Source organism: Notamacropus eugenii, chromosome 7 (genome assembly GCF_028372415.1).
Source record: "Notamacropus eugenii isolate mMacEug1 chromosome 7, mMacEug1.pri_v2, whole genome shotgun sequence".
Classification (NCBI taxonomy): domain Eukaryota; kingdom Metazoa; phylum Chordata; class Mammalia; order Diprotodontia; family Macropodidae; genus Notamacropus; species Notamacropus eugenii.
Window position 1 is genome coordinate 142,771,480 of NC_092878.1, and position 14,037 is coordinate 142,785,516.

The 14,037-nt window shown below is 37.7% G+C and overlaps 1 protein-coding gene across 10 annotated transcripts in view; it reads right to left on the reverse strand.

Annotated features, from left to right (window-relative positions):
• PTPN13 (protein tyrosine phosphatase non-receptor type 13) overlaps positions 1 to 14,037 on the reverse strand; it is a 212,510-nt gene that overhangs the window by 104,210 nt on the left and 94,263 nt on the right. For all 10 annotated transcript variants that reach the window (XM_072622571.1, XM_072622572.1, XM_072622570.1 and 7 more), the window contains 2 exons: positions 9,643 to 9,738; positions 8,737 to 8,830 (listed from right to left, as the gene is read on the reverse strand). In XM_072622571.1, the coding sequence (XP_072478672.1) occupies positions 8,737 to 8,830; positions 9,643 to 9,738 (190 nt within the window). The remainder of the gene's footprint in view (positions 1 to 8,736; positions 8,831 to 9,642; positions 9,739 to 14,037) is intronic.

The window sequence follows — 14,037 nt, forward strand, 5'->3', positions numbered from 1 at the left end:
TCAGAAAAATAAAATGAATAAGTCACATATAAATTCCTAAAGGAAGAGGGAGGGGGCAAAGTCCAGGACTAGAGGTATTTGCAAGTGAATTATATGGAGCACTCAAAGAACAATTTCAATGAATAAACTATTCGCAAAAAAAAAAAAAAAAAAAAAAAAAAGAGGCACCTTTCCAATCTCTTTCTAACAATACAGATACGGTCTTTGATAATCAAAGAGAGACAAAGAAGAAAAAGAAAACTACTAGTATCCCTAATAAATACTGATGTAAAATTTTAAATAAAATGTTAGTAAGTGACCCTGAAATAGCATATTACTGGGTTGGGTTTATACTAGTAACAAAGGATTGATTCAATAGGAGATTATAAATATAACAAATCATGGTAATGACATAAATAATAAAAACCATATGATTATATCAATAGATACTGAAAAGGCTTTTGATAAAATCCAACATCTGCTTCTATTTTAAAATGTAGAAAATATAATAACAGAGTTTCTGTTAATAGAGTAAAAAATATCTATCTGAATTTAGGGGCAAACATAGATAATAATAGTCTCTAGTTTTTCTCCATTCATGTGTGTGCGTGTGTGTGCATATGTGTGCATGCATGCATGTATGTGTGTGTGTGTGTGTGTGTGTGTGTACATGCGCATGTATGCTCTTCAGAACACAGTTCATTCTAAACTGCAGTTTCTGGGAGGGCACAGAATAGTCCTGTGCTGTCTGAATTTCTTTTACCTTCTATTTTATGGCCTTTCTGTTTGATGCTTACAGAATTTGTCCTTTCTTATAGGAATTTATGTCTGTGACTCAGAGTTTGTTGCATAGGTTTTTTTTCCTGGATGTATTCTAAGAATTTTTTTGATTGACACTGTATTTACTGAGATCAGGTAAAAACAAGAATCCCATTACCACCAATACTGTTTAAAACAATGCAAGGAATGCTACCTGCGGCAATAAAACAAGAAAAAGACATTGTAGGATATAAGCACAGGCAAAGAGAAAACAAAATTATCCTTTTTGGAGTTGATCTGATGTCCCTAGAAAACCCTAGAAGTCAATAAAATTTAAAAGAAACAATAAATTCAAAGTTGCAGGATATGAAATAAATCCAAATACATCATTGATGTTGCTGTATCTTAGTAACAAAACAGCAGAAAGAAATACAAAGAAAAATTCCATTTAAAATAATGATAGAAACTGCAAAATATTTGGGAGAATATCTACCAAGATGAACCAAGAACCATAAAGTATATGAATTTAAGTAAAAACATATTTCTAAGAAATAAAAACTGATCTAAAAAACTGGAGAAACTTTTTTTAAATGATGAAAATTTCTTCCAGTATCCTGCCCTTTCCCTTCCCCAAGCACCATCCTTTATAACAAACAATATTTCTGAGTCATCCTACATAACCAAAAATATTCAAAAAAGAAAAAATCAATAGAACTCTATAATAGTGAATAAACAATAAATGTCACTTACTATAGATCAGGCATTGTGCTAAGCACTAGGGATACAAATAAGAAAAAGAAAGACAGCCTCTATCCTTAATAAGTTTACAGTCTAGGGGCGGAGCCAAGATGGCGGAGTAGAAAGACGCACATACACATAGCTCTGAACCCACAACCCATAGAATGGCTACAGGGAAGTAACTCACGGCGAATTCCGCACCCAGAGGCCACGGAACATTGGAGCGAGGGAGATTTCTGTTCCAGAGAGACCTGCAAACCTCTCGCAAAAGGTCCTTCGCGCTGCGGACTGGGCGCCGGGACTGGGAGCTGAGTGCAGCCCTGCCGCGGCCACGGCACCGAGAGGAAAAGATCTGAGCGGGCTTCAGGGACGGGATCTCCAGCGGCCACACGGATCCCTGCACCCACAGAGGGACCTGCAAACCTCTCGCAAAAGGTCCGTCGCACTGCAGACGCGGAGCCCAGCCCAGCCCAGACCTGCTGTGGCCGCGGCACAGAGAGAAACAGATCCGATCAGGCTTCAGGGACGGGATCACCAGTGGCCGCACAAGTACCTCCACCCACAGGTGACAGGGGTCGGTGAGAGAGTCTCTGTGGCGGGTCGAGAGGGGAGTGGGGTGCCCCCATGATTCGGGCCCCCCGGGGAGGTAGAAGCTGAGAGGCGGCTGCAGACCAGGGCTCCCCAAGTGGGCGGGAGCCTGGATCCATTGTGGAAGGTCTGTGCATAAACCCCCTGAGGGAACTGAGCCTGAGAGGAGGCCCTGCCCCGACCTGACCACCTGAACTTAATCTCATACTGAATAGCAGCCCTGCCCCCACCAAAAGCCCTAAGGCTGGAAGCAGCATTTGAATCTCAGACCCCAAACGCTGGCTGGGAGGATCAGGAGGCGAGGTGGGTGTGAGGAGAATATTCAGAGGTCAAGTCACTGGCTGGGAAAATGCCCAGAAAAGGGAAAAGAAATAAGACAATAGAAGGTTACTTTCTTGGAGAACAGACATTTCCTCCCTTCCTTTCTGATGAGGAAGAACAATGCTTACCATCAGGCAAAGACACAGAAATCAAGGCTTCTGTGTCCCAGCCCACCCAATGGGCTCAGGCCATGGAAGAGCTCAAAAAGAATTTTGAAAATCAAGTTAGAGAGGTGGAGGAAAAGCTGGGAAGAGAAATGAGAGACATGAAGTCAAAGCATGAACAGCAGATCAGCTCCCTGCTAAGGGAGACCCAAAAAAATGTTGAAGAAATTAACACCTTGAAAACTAGCCTAACTCAATTGGCAAAAGAGGTTCAAAAAGCCAATGAGGAGAAGAATGCTTTCAAAAGCAGAATTAGCCAGATGGAAAAGGAGATTCAAAAGCTCACTGAAGAAAATAGTTCTTTCAAAATTAGAATGGCACAGATGGAGGCTAATGACTTTACGCAAAACCAAGAAATCACAGAACAAAGAGAGAAGAATGGAAAAATGGAAGATAATGTGAAATATCTCATTGGAAAAACAACAGACCTGGAAAATAGATCCAGGAGAGACAATTTAAAAATTATGGGTCTACCTGAAAGCCATGATCAAAAGAAGAGCCTAGACATCATCTTTCATGAAATTATCAAGGAAAACTGCCCTGAGATTCTAGAACCAGAGGGCAAAATAAATATTCAAGGAATCCACAGAACACCGCCTGAAAGAGATCCAAAAAGAGAAACTCCTAGGAACATTGTGGCCAAATTCCAGAGTTCCCAGGTCAAGGAGAAAATACTGCAGGCAGCTAGAAAGAAACAATTCAAGTATTGTGGAAATACAATCAGGATAACACAAGATCTAGCAGCCTCTACATTAAGGGATCGAAGGGCATGGAACAGTATATTCCAGAAGTCAAAGGAACTAGGACTAAAACCAAGAATCACCTACCCAGCAAAACTGACTATAATACTTCAGGGGAAAAAATGGTCTTTCAATGAAATAGAGGATTTTCAAGTATTCTTGATGAAAAGACCAGAGCTGAAAAGAAAATTTGACTTTCAAACACAAGAATGAAGAGAACCATGAAAAGGTGAACAGCAAAGTGAAGTCATAAGGGACTTACTAAAGCTGAACTGTTTACATTCCTACATGGAAAGACAATATTTGTAACTCTTGAAACATTTCAGTATCTGGGTACTGGGTGGGATTACACATGCACACACGCTCACATACATAGAGACAGAGTGCACAGAGTGAATTGAATAGGATGGGATCATATCTTTAAAACAAAATGAAATCAAGCAGTGAGAGAGAAATATATTGGGAAGAGAAAGGGAGAAATTGAATGGGGCAAATTATCTCTCATAAAAGAGGCAATCAAAAGACTCATTAGTGGAGGGATAAAGAGGGGAGGTGAGAGAAAAACATGAAGTCTACTCTCATCACATTCCACTAAAGAAAAGAATAAAGTGCACACTCATTTTGGTAGGAAAACCTATCTCACAATACAGGAAAGTGGGGGTTAAGGGGACAAGCAGGGTGGGGGGGATGATAGAAGGGAGGGCATGAGGAGGAGAGTGCAATTCGAGGTCGACACTCATGGGGAGGGATAGGATCAAAAGAGAATAGAAGTAATGGGGGACAGGATAGGATGGAGGGAAATATAGTTAGTCCTATACAACACAACTATTATGGAAGTCATTTGCAAAACTACACAAATAAGGCCTATATTGAATTGCTTGCCTTCCAAAGGGAAGGGGTGGGGAGGGAGGGAGGAAGAGAAGTTGGAACTCAAAGTGTTAGGATCAACTGTCGAGTAATGTTCTTGCCACTAGGAAATAAGAAAAACAGGTAAAGGGGTATAGAAAGCTATCTGCCCCTACAGGACAAAAGAGAAGATGGAGACAAGGGCAGAGAGGGATGATAGAAGAGAGAGCAGATTGGTCATAGGGGCAATTAGAATGCTTGGTGTTTGGGGGGGGAGGGGACAAAAGGGGAGAAAATTTGTAACCCAAAATTTTGTGAAAATGAATGTTAAAAGTTAAATAAATAAATTTAATTAAAAAAAAAAACAGTCTAATGGGGGAAGAGGATGTATGCAAAAAAAGGCAAAAAGTGAAGGACACAGGATGGGAAGTATGCAGCTTGGAGGCAAGTGGAAAGAAAGAAGGAGGAAAAGTGAAAGAAGTCCAAAGGAAGGGCAGTAAGGTGGGAAATGAGGAGCTATCTAAGGATATGTGATCAATAATTCAGAAAAAGTCTCAATATATACCATATCCATGAACCTCCCACCTCAGCAAAGGAGTGAAGTATGGGGTACTTTTCATTTCTATTTTTGGGGGGTATAGTGGCTCTGTAGTGGGTCTATGTCTTTGATTTGTACTTCCTCGATCAGTTACTATTTTTTATTTTGGCCCTTGGGCAACCCCTTGTCAACCCCTGATCTAAACAATAAATCCCTGCCAATTTATACCCATCCTAAGGCAACCTCTCCCATTATAAAATATTTCCCTTCCCCAATGGGTCTCCAGTGGGGCCCATTTTCAGCACTAAATTGAGATTTCTCCCTCTTTCTGCCCCTTTATCACTTTACTGATTCTGTTAGCCTTCTTCCAGAAACTATAGGAATTATTTTCTCATTATTTACCATTGACTTGATTAGGGTCCATCACACATTTTCTTCCATCTTCTTCCTCTTCTTCCTCTTTTAAGAACCCTCCCATTCTTTGTTTACATCCCAAAAACCACAGAAACAAACATTGATTTATTTGTAGACATGGTGGTGTGAAGTTCAACCCATGATGTTTCATGTTGGTTCTTCCACCATTAGTACTTTTATTTAAGACCACTTTCACTCTTTTCTGTATGTATTTTTAGAAAGTAATCTCTTAATGGTCACCTGTGTTATTCTGCTAGTGTTTCTTTGAACCACAGAGATGGCTTTCCCTTTCTCTTTTCAGCTCTTTTTTTCCTGTCATAATTTATTTTGTTCCTTTGTGCCTTCTTAGGTTGCTCTTTTTTTTTTTTTCCCTTTCTTGTATTTCTCTTTTCTGGAATGTTTGCAAAGCAAATAATGTGCTCACACCTGGTTTTCATCATTGAAATTCTTCCAATGCCTCTTTTATTAAATATCAATTTCCTTTCACTGGGGACAGCTAGGTGGTGCAATGGATAGAGAACCAGTGCAGGAGTCAGGAGGACCTTAGTTCAAATGTCACCTCAGACATTTGACACTCACTAGTTGTGTGACCTTGGGCACGTCACTTAATCCCAATTGCCTCATCCTGGGACATCTCCAGTGATCCTGATGAATATCTGTTCACTGGATTCAGATGGCTCTGGAGAAGTGAGGCTGGTGACCTGCACAGCCCTCCCTCACTCAAAACAAAGTCAAATATAAGTCATGTCATTATTTCTCTGATGGCATGGTCTTCTTCAGCAATGAAGGATGAACACACTTATTTCTTTTCATTGATGGAATTAGGGCTCAGTCATACAGAGTATGTCACCCTGGAGCTCCGTGGCATGGTCCATTCTACTCTGCAGTTTCTGGTGGGCACAGAATAATAGTCTTGTGATATTCAAATTTCCCTTCCCCTCCATTTTATGACCTTTCTCATGGACACTTATAGAATTTGTCCTTTCTTATAGGAGTTCATTGCAAAGCTTTTTTGGTTTTTATTTTTTTCTGGATGTATTCTAAAGATGTGTACTGAGTTCAGAAGTTCCGGGCAGCTTTCTTGAATTATTTCTTGCATTACAATATTCAGGTATGTTTGTTTGTTTAACTTGTATCTTTGCAACCTGTCTCAGAGCCATATGTTTTGTTTTTTTAGAGATCCTGTTTAAGTTATTACTTTTTGGCTATTTTCCTTCCAGATTGTCCTTCTCGACATGTATTTGCATTTATAATCAGGTGTTCTTTTTCTTTGTTGAGTTTTCCCATCATGGATTTAAGCTTTCCTTTTTAACTATGTAAACCAAAAATTTTGCTTTCATTATTCTTATTTCTCTCTTGAACAATTTGGGAAAATCTTCTTGTAGTTCCATGCTTTCTTGAAAATCCTTTGTCTTATCAGGTATTGATCAGTTTTCCTGTCTTACAGTATTTATTTTGAGATTTTTCAATCTGTCTATGAAGACATGTTCCCTTCTGTTATTATAACTTTCTATGTTGGTTTATCTGCCTATCCTTGATGTTTTAAATTGAGTCTTTTTCTTCCTGAGATCTTTGGTAAGTTCAGCCTTTGTTCACTCATATTGTGACTCCTTCCCCTTGGATGATGGATCCCCCAAAGGTTTCCCTCATAGCTATTTCAATCCCCTCCCACACAAGGGAATTCACCTTTCATCATCCTCAATCACCCCTGCTTCAGGCTGCCTTTTTCAAGAGGGAAACTTTACCCCATGCTTGGTGACCTGTCCCTTAGTTTTGGGGATGATTGCCAAACTGTTGACCCAGGAGGAACAAGCTTCCTGCTTCCTAGAGATCCATGTCCTCCTTACAGGACTACAGGAGAACTGTGCTTTACTGACTATTGCCTCAGAATGACAGAAGGAGGTTGGGGCTAGCCAGCAGAGCCTATAGCAGCAAGAGGATGGCTGAGTGGATCCCATGGGTCCAACTGTGTAGCTTGCTGGGGCTGGTGAGGGAGAGAGTGCTGGGGGAACTCATAAGGCATGAAGGTTCATCCTTGGTGCCTTATGCCATGGAGAAAGCTGAAATTCCTTTCTCTCTTGTACATAATTCTTATTTTGGAGAAATCTGAGAGTTTTGAAGATGAGAGAAAATGTCTAGTCCTCTATCTTGTTGGTCTCATGATCTGGAAGTCTACACTTATATTCTTTTTCAAAACTGCAAATCTGTAAAATGGAGGCAGTCACCTCATAATGTTGTGATGAGGACGAATAAGAGTGCATATTTATATGGACGAGTCTATTTGTCCAGACAACTACCGGTGTTGCCTCAATTACCTGTTTATACTGTACCAATTGATTTCCCCAGGCAAGTATGGTCACCTGAGAGAGAAGATCCAGAGGCAAAAGTAGGATTTAGCTGCACCTGAGAACGGGGTCATAGAGATATGTCGTAATAGAGAGGAGGCCATAATTCAAATAGCTTACAAAAATGTTAGCTCCTTCATGCTACTCCCTACCAAGAAACCAATGATAGAGGAAATTCATTGTTCTGGGTCAAGTATGAAGAAATGCCAACTTTAGCCCCATTTCTGGGGTATGTGTGGGAGGAAAACTTCAAACTGGTTCAACTAACTTTTTAGTAGAAAATCTTCAATAAACTCTCCAAATCTATGAAAACTATGTAACTGACAAAAACTCGAGTTGAATTAATTTAGACCGGAGGTGTCAAACATGAGGCCTGTGGTCCACAAGAAATCAATAAACACTTAATATCCCCAATCAACATAGCTGTCTGACTTCCTCCAGCTTGCTTTAGCCCCATGTGAGTTGGAGCAAGGATCAAGCAAAAAGCATTTATGGAGTATTATTATGTGCCAGGCACCCGGCTAAGTAATGGGGATATAAAGATAAAATCATTGTCCCTGACCTCAGGGGGCTCACATTCTAATAGAGAATACAACCTGTTAAAAACACTGTATAAAAAGATTTGTACATAATAAATGGAAGGTAATTTCAGTAAGAAGGTACTGAAAGCAGGAGGTGAGGGTGGGGTTGGAGGGTCTTCTGTGGAAGGTGAAATTTGAGCTGAGCCTTGAAGGAAGCTAAGAGATGCAGGTAACAGGAATGAGAGAGAGCCAGTCCAAAGCACAGTTCATATAAAGCAAGGCAGAAATAGCATTTCAAATCAACAAAAATATTTGTTTATATAATCCTCTTTGGCTAACAACAACAAAAAAAGATTCTCATAACACACCTGTGTAGTAGAAAGTGGACATATAATTGTTCCTATTTTAAAGTGAGGAAAGTGAGGCATAGATAGACAAAATAACCAAACACAAATTCATTTGATTAATAGATACAAATACAGAAAAGGTAATGATTAGCTAAATTTTATATAATCTTAACATACCCATAAAAGGAGATAGACAGATTGCAGGCTGTCTTGGGGAGGGGGGAAAAGTTAGAAGTCAAAATCTTTTAAAAGTGAATATTGAAAATGAAAAATAAATAAATATTTTTTTGAGAAAAGGAGATGAAGGAAAGAAAGCAAAGACAGAAGTGAAGAGAGAAGGGGAAAAAATTCCTCGCTCAGTGGAATAACTAGCAAATATGAATGCAAAAAAAATTATTTCCAGGAATTTATTATCATTAGTTAATATTTTACATACCTTGGTCTCTGGGACTGTCCATGGCATGAGGTTTCATCTACCCCTTGGAGTCCACCACTGGAGTCAAATGCTTTTGAAGCTTCACTCCTCTTCACTAATGAAGGAAGAAAATTAATAGTTACAGGAGTAATTCAAAACATAAAGATAAGTCTTTTTAACAGCAAAGATTTAAAAAGCAAAAATATTTTAAGGTATTCAGATTTACATACAAAGCCATTATGGCATTAAGAAATACTTTAAAGGAAATGAAGTGTTTTTAAAAACAACGTACGATATTTTTCCAAAATGAAAATAACCATGTGGTCCTCTAAGGAAATATGATATTAGGGTCTTGGAAAAAATTTTTAAATGGAAATGTCATAGGAATTTTCTTAAAAATTCCTGTATTTTCTTCAGTATCACAGCATCATCTTAGAGTTACTGGGAAGGCACTCCAGATGCCAACTAGTGCAACTCATTCATTTTGCAGATAGGAAACTTAAGGCCCATGGAGGTCTAGCCCAACGTCATGTAAGCAGTGGGCATCACAGGCAGGAGCTGAGCTCAGGTTTTCTAACTCCAGAGCCAATGATCTTTCTACTATACCAGTCTGTATCTCAATGTTTGTCTTAAGTACCATTTCTATTTTTGACAAATACCATCTCAATCGAATACACTATGTGGTGTGCACATGTGCTAAGGGTGGAGTGGATATGATATCAGGAGAGATCTAGGTTCCAATGTAAATTCAGACACGTCATTTAACTTGTTCATCCAAACTTTCTCATCTATAAAATGAGAATAAAAATATTTACACTATCTTACAAGTTGTTGTAAAAAATGTTCTTTGTAATGAGCCACATAAAATGACTTATTAGTCACCAGACTTTTAGGATCTGTGATAATATTATATTTGATGCTTCTTACCTTGTCGGAAATCCGGTTCAGAAGAAATAATCGATGGACTTTCACTGGGAGTACTATAGATGTCACTCTGGTATGGTTTGTACCTTCGAATTGGTTCTAAAAAAAATATAAAACAAAGCACAATTTGCAAAAAAAAAAATTAATAGTAGATTTCACAATGAAATATAAATATTTTAAACAATCTTTAAAATTTGTGGACTCATCATTGAAATAATCAATTTTTTAAAAAAAGAGTAAATAGGATTAATTGAAAAAAACATGTTCAGAGCAAAATAAGATTTTGCAAAAAGCGAAAAAAACAAATTTTTTAAAAAATCCACCAAAGAAACAAAAACAAAGGCAGCCACTGTCTCTCAAGGAGAACTACATTCTTACTAACTTAATGAAATGGATATTTTCCCTTTCTGTGACCTACATTAGTATTTTTTGAGTAACTGAGTTTATCAGAATGGTTGAAAAAACTTTCAAAAATTAATTTCTTTAACATCTCTACAAATATCATTATCACAATACAATATAGGCAAATGAAAGAGCTATTTAAGAGAGAATGGTTTGTGAGTAAAATAGGGCAAGAATTTGTATTTTTGCTAACAAAGCTGAAAAAGTTCTGGCTTCAGTAGGGCATTAGCAAAAGAGAACTCTTGACAAGCCTGCTGTCAATTCTTTTTTCCCATGTGCTTGCTGGCTAAATGGGAGTTAAGAATTTGTCAGGGCAATTGTTAAAATGTCAATCAGTACACTGTGATCAAACAGCTAAATTTCCTTTGACTTCAAATGATTGTCTAGTTTCCCATAACTGATTCTATTACTAAACACAGTGTAGCAGATAAAGTTCTGTATATGTAGTCAGAAAGATCTGGGCTCAAATCCTACCTTAAACACCAAGTGTAGTCCTGGGCAAGTCACTTAACTTATCTGGAGGGGTCTCAGTTTACTCATCAGTATTAATAATAATAGCATTTATGTAAGATTTAGAAGGCACTTAACAAATATTATCTTATTTGATCCTCATGACAACTCTGGGTAATTTCACAGATGATAAAACTAAAACAAACAGAATGGCTTGTCCAGTGTCAAAGAACAAAGTGTTTGGGTATGATTCAAATTCAGGTCTCTATCCACTGAGTTACCTAGCTACCACAAGGGCTATCCAATGAATGGATTGGATTAGATGGCCTTGTAGGTTTAAATCTATGATCATAGAAAGGGAAAGTGACAAATGTTGGAGGGGATGTGGTAAAATTGGAACACTTATTCATTGCTGGTATAATTATGAACTGAGCCAACTATTTTGGATTATGGAATTATGGCCAAAGAATTATTAAACTCTGTGACGCAGCACTACCACTACTTGGTGTATTTCCAAAGATAATTAGGGAAGAAGGAAAAGAATTTAGATGTTCTAAAATGTTTGTATCAGCTCTCTTTGTGGAGGCAAAGAACTAGAAATTGAGGGGAAGCTCATCAACTGGTGAATGGCTGAACAAGTTGTGGTATGTGATTGCGAGGGAATATTACTGTGCTATGAAAAATGATGAGCTCAATGATCTTAGAAAAACAAAGAAAAACTTACATGAAATAATGAAGAATGAAGTGAGCAGAAGCAGGGAACATTGAAAATAGTAGCACCAATAGTGTTTTAAGAACAACTTTGAGTCAATAAGTTATTCTGACTATTATAAATACCTAAATTAAGTACAAAGGACAAATGAAGAAAGATGCGATCTGCATCCAGAGAAAAAACTGAGAAATAGAAGCATGTATAGAATAATTTTACATGTATACATATATGTGTGTGCATGCATTCATATATATATATATATATATATATATATATATATATATATATATATATATACATACTTGTGTCTAATGGTGGCTATCTCTATAGCAGGGGGGTGGAGGGAAGGGAAGATAAATTTACATGATAATTTTATTGTATATTTAAAAGAAATAGCACGTTGTGTATAGTAAACTTGCAGTTTCATGTGCAATCATCTTTTTTATTGTTCTATGTTATTCTAATGGCAAGTAAAACAAGATCTTTTGCTGTTTTTGTTTTAATATAATCAAGAAGTATAATGCCTCTATTTGAGTGTGATTAAAGAGGATCAGTCCCACCCACTGTGGGACCTGGGAAGATTTGTAGGAAGGTCCACACCTTTTGTTAATGAGGCACTGGTTGTCAAGGGATATGATGCTCTCTGGCTCTGAAAAGTGTATAAAGACTCGGAGGTGGTGGTGGGGGTTATTCTGTGGCTTACTGACTGGAAGTGTTTGTTTGGCCAGATGAGGACTCTGGGAAGCCCCTAGAGTGGCCCCCCTACCCCCCAGCCCCCTGACTTTGAGAACCCAGATGTCAGTGCTTCCTCTCTGGGAACTATGGTCAGACAGTTGTTGAATTATGGTCAGGAAGAAGAAGCCATGTCTGCTGACTTTTTGATTTCTCCGTATTTTCTTTGAAGTTCTGGGTGCTAACTCCCCTAAACTAGGTGAATGATATATGTGCTTGATTAAAGTGATTGTTAACCCCTCAAAAGTTGCCTTTCCTTTTATGAATGCAGATCTAAGAACCTGTGGTAGTAAGTCCCCCTGTGTATGTTGGGGTACTTACTGTTAAAGTTATAGAAATGCTTATTTTATTCCATAAATTAAAAAATAAAAAGATCTTTATAAGGATGGCCAATTCACGTATTAAGGACATTCATAATAAAAATTTGAAAAGAGAAAAAAAAACCCTAAATCTATGATCCTATGCCCTAAAGGCTCCCCATCTCTACACGGACTCAAAGTCTTCTCTCACAAAGCATAGGATTCTGCTGGGGTCTCCAAATACCCTAAGAAGCCAGATCTCATTTATTGGCAGTCATCAACAGGGAGTGATGAGAATTTATTCTTTGGTGCTAGGCTTATCTGTCAAAATTTGCTCTGTGGGAGTAGATCTAAACTTCTCTTGGAATCACGTATTTTATATAATTTGTTTTCCCTGCAGAATTAATAAAATGGGCCCACTTCTCTTGTAATAATGATAGTGTCCCACAAAGATACTAAAGATTCCCAATGACTTTTGAGCACAGACTACCGCTTAGGAAGATTTTGCTCACTCAGGTCTACTCCTGATTTCATGGGGAATGCAAAAGAGAAAGTGTGAAAATAATCAAAATTCACAAACCTCAGTGAACCAAATACACATAGCTTTTTAAATATTTCAGAATGCTTAGAGGATACATTCTCCATCAACCCTTGGAGTCACAGTACTTTTCCATCAACGAGACTCAAATTAACATTTTAGATGAACACGATTTTGTTTTTGTTGGGAATCCGTGGAAAGAGCCTACAGTTCAATTTATCCCAACTTCTCTAATTCAAACAATTAGCAAAGAAAACAAGGTAAATTATTAGCAAGGACCAATACTGCCATTCTAAGATCCTGTAAAAGATGAATCTAAAGCTACAGAGCAAGTAATTCAGGAAGTAAGAACATTAAATATAGAGAACTGAGAAACCAACGAGTCCAACTTCCTCATTTTACAGATGAGGGAACTGTCCAAGTTCACACAGGGGGTGAGCTAAGCCCTCTCCTTTCTCCATGGTAGAACTCTGCCTCCCTTCTAATGATAACAGCTTACATTTATACACATATATGCATATACAAATACATGCATATTATATATATTTACATAATTTTAAGGTTTATTAAATCACTTTAAATATATTATTTCACTTGATCCTCACAACAGTCTTGTGAGGTATTATTACCATTTTACAAAAGAGGAAACTGAGGCTGAGAAATGTCAAGTCACCAAGTTAATTATTATCTGAGGCAGAATTGAAACTTGTTCTACCCACTGGGCCATCTTGCCCAAAGAAGTCATTGTACCCTTAACCTAACTTGTATAAACTTTATGAATAAATACCATTTAATTAAGCATATAAAGAGCCTGTAACACACACACACACACACACACACACACAGACTGCCGGATTTGATAGAAATGTTGACCAGATTTGATGAACTGCTATTTTCATCTCCTTTTAAAAATTATGTTTTAAAGATAGATAACTGGTTTGGGGATGGAGGGGTAATATACCCAGATAAGAAAGTGATTTAAAAACAAAAGATAGCCACATAATTTTGCATGTAATATGATTGCATTGAACACATTTACTAATAATTTAGAAATCAGAATGATAATAAAGAATCTCAAAAATTAAAATTCTGTTGATTTCTATTTAGCTCAAAAATCTTTTAAGCATTGAAACACGTGCCCTTATTTCACTATTTTTTTTCTTCAAAAGGAGACTGTTCTCTCAAATGACCTGTCAGTAGGTTATTTATTTATTTTCGTTCTTTCTCATTAAGGTAACCATACTCGAATGGTGCTGCTGTGAGAT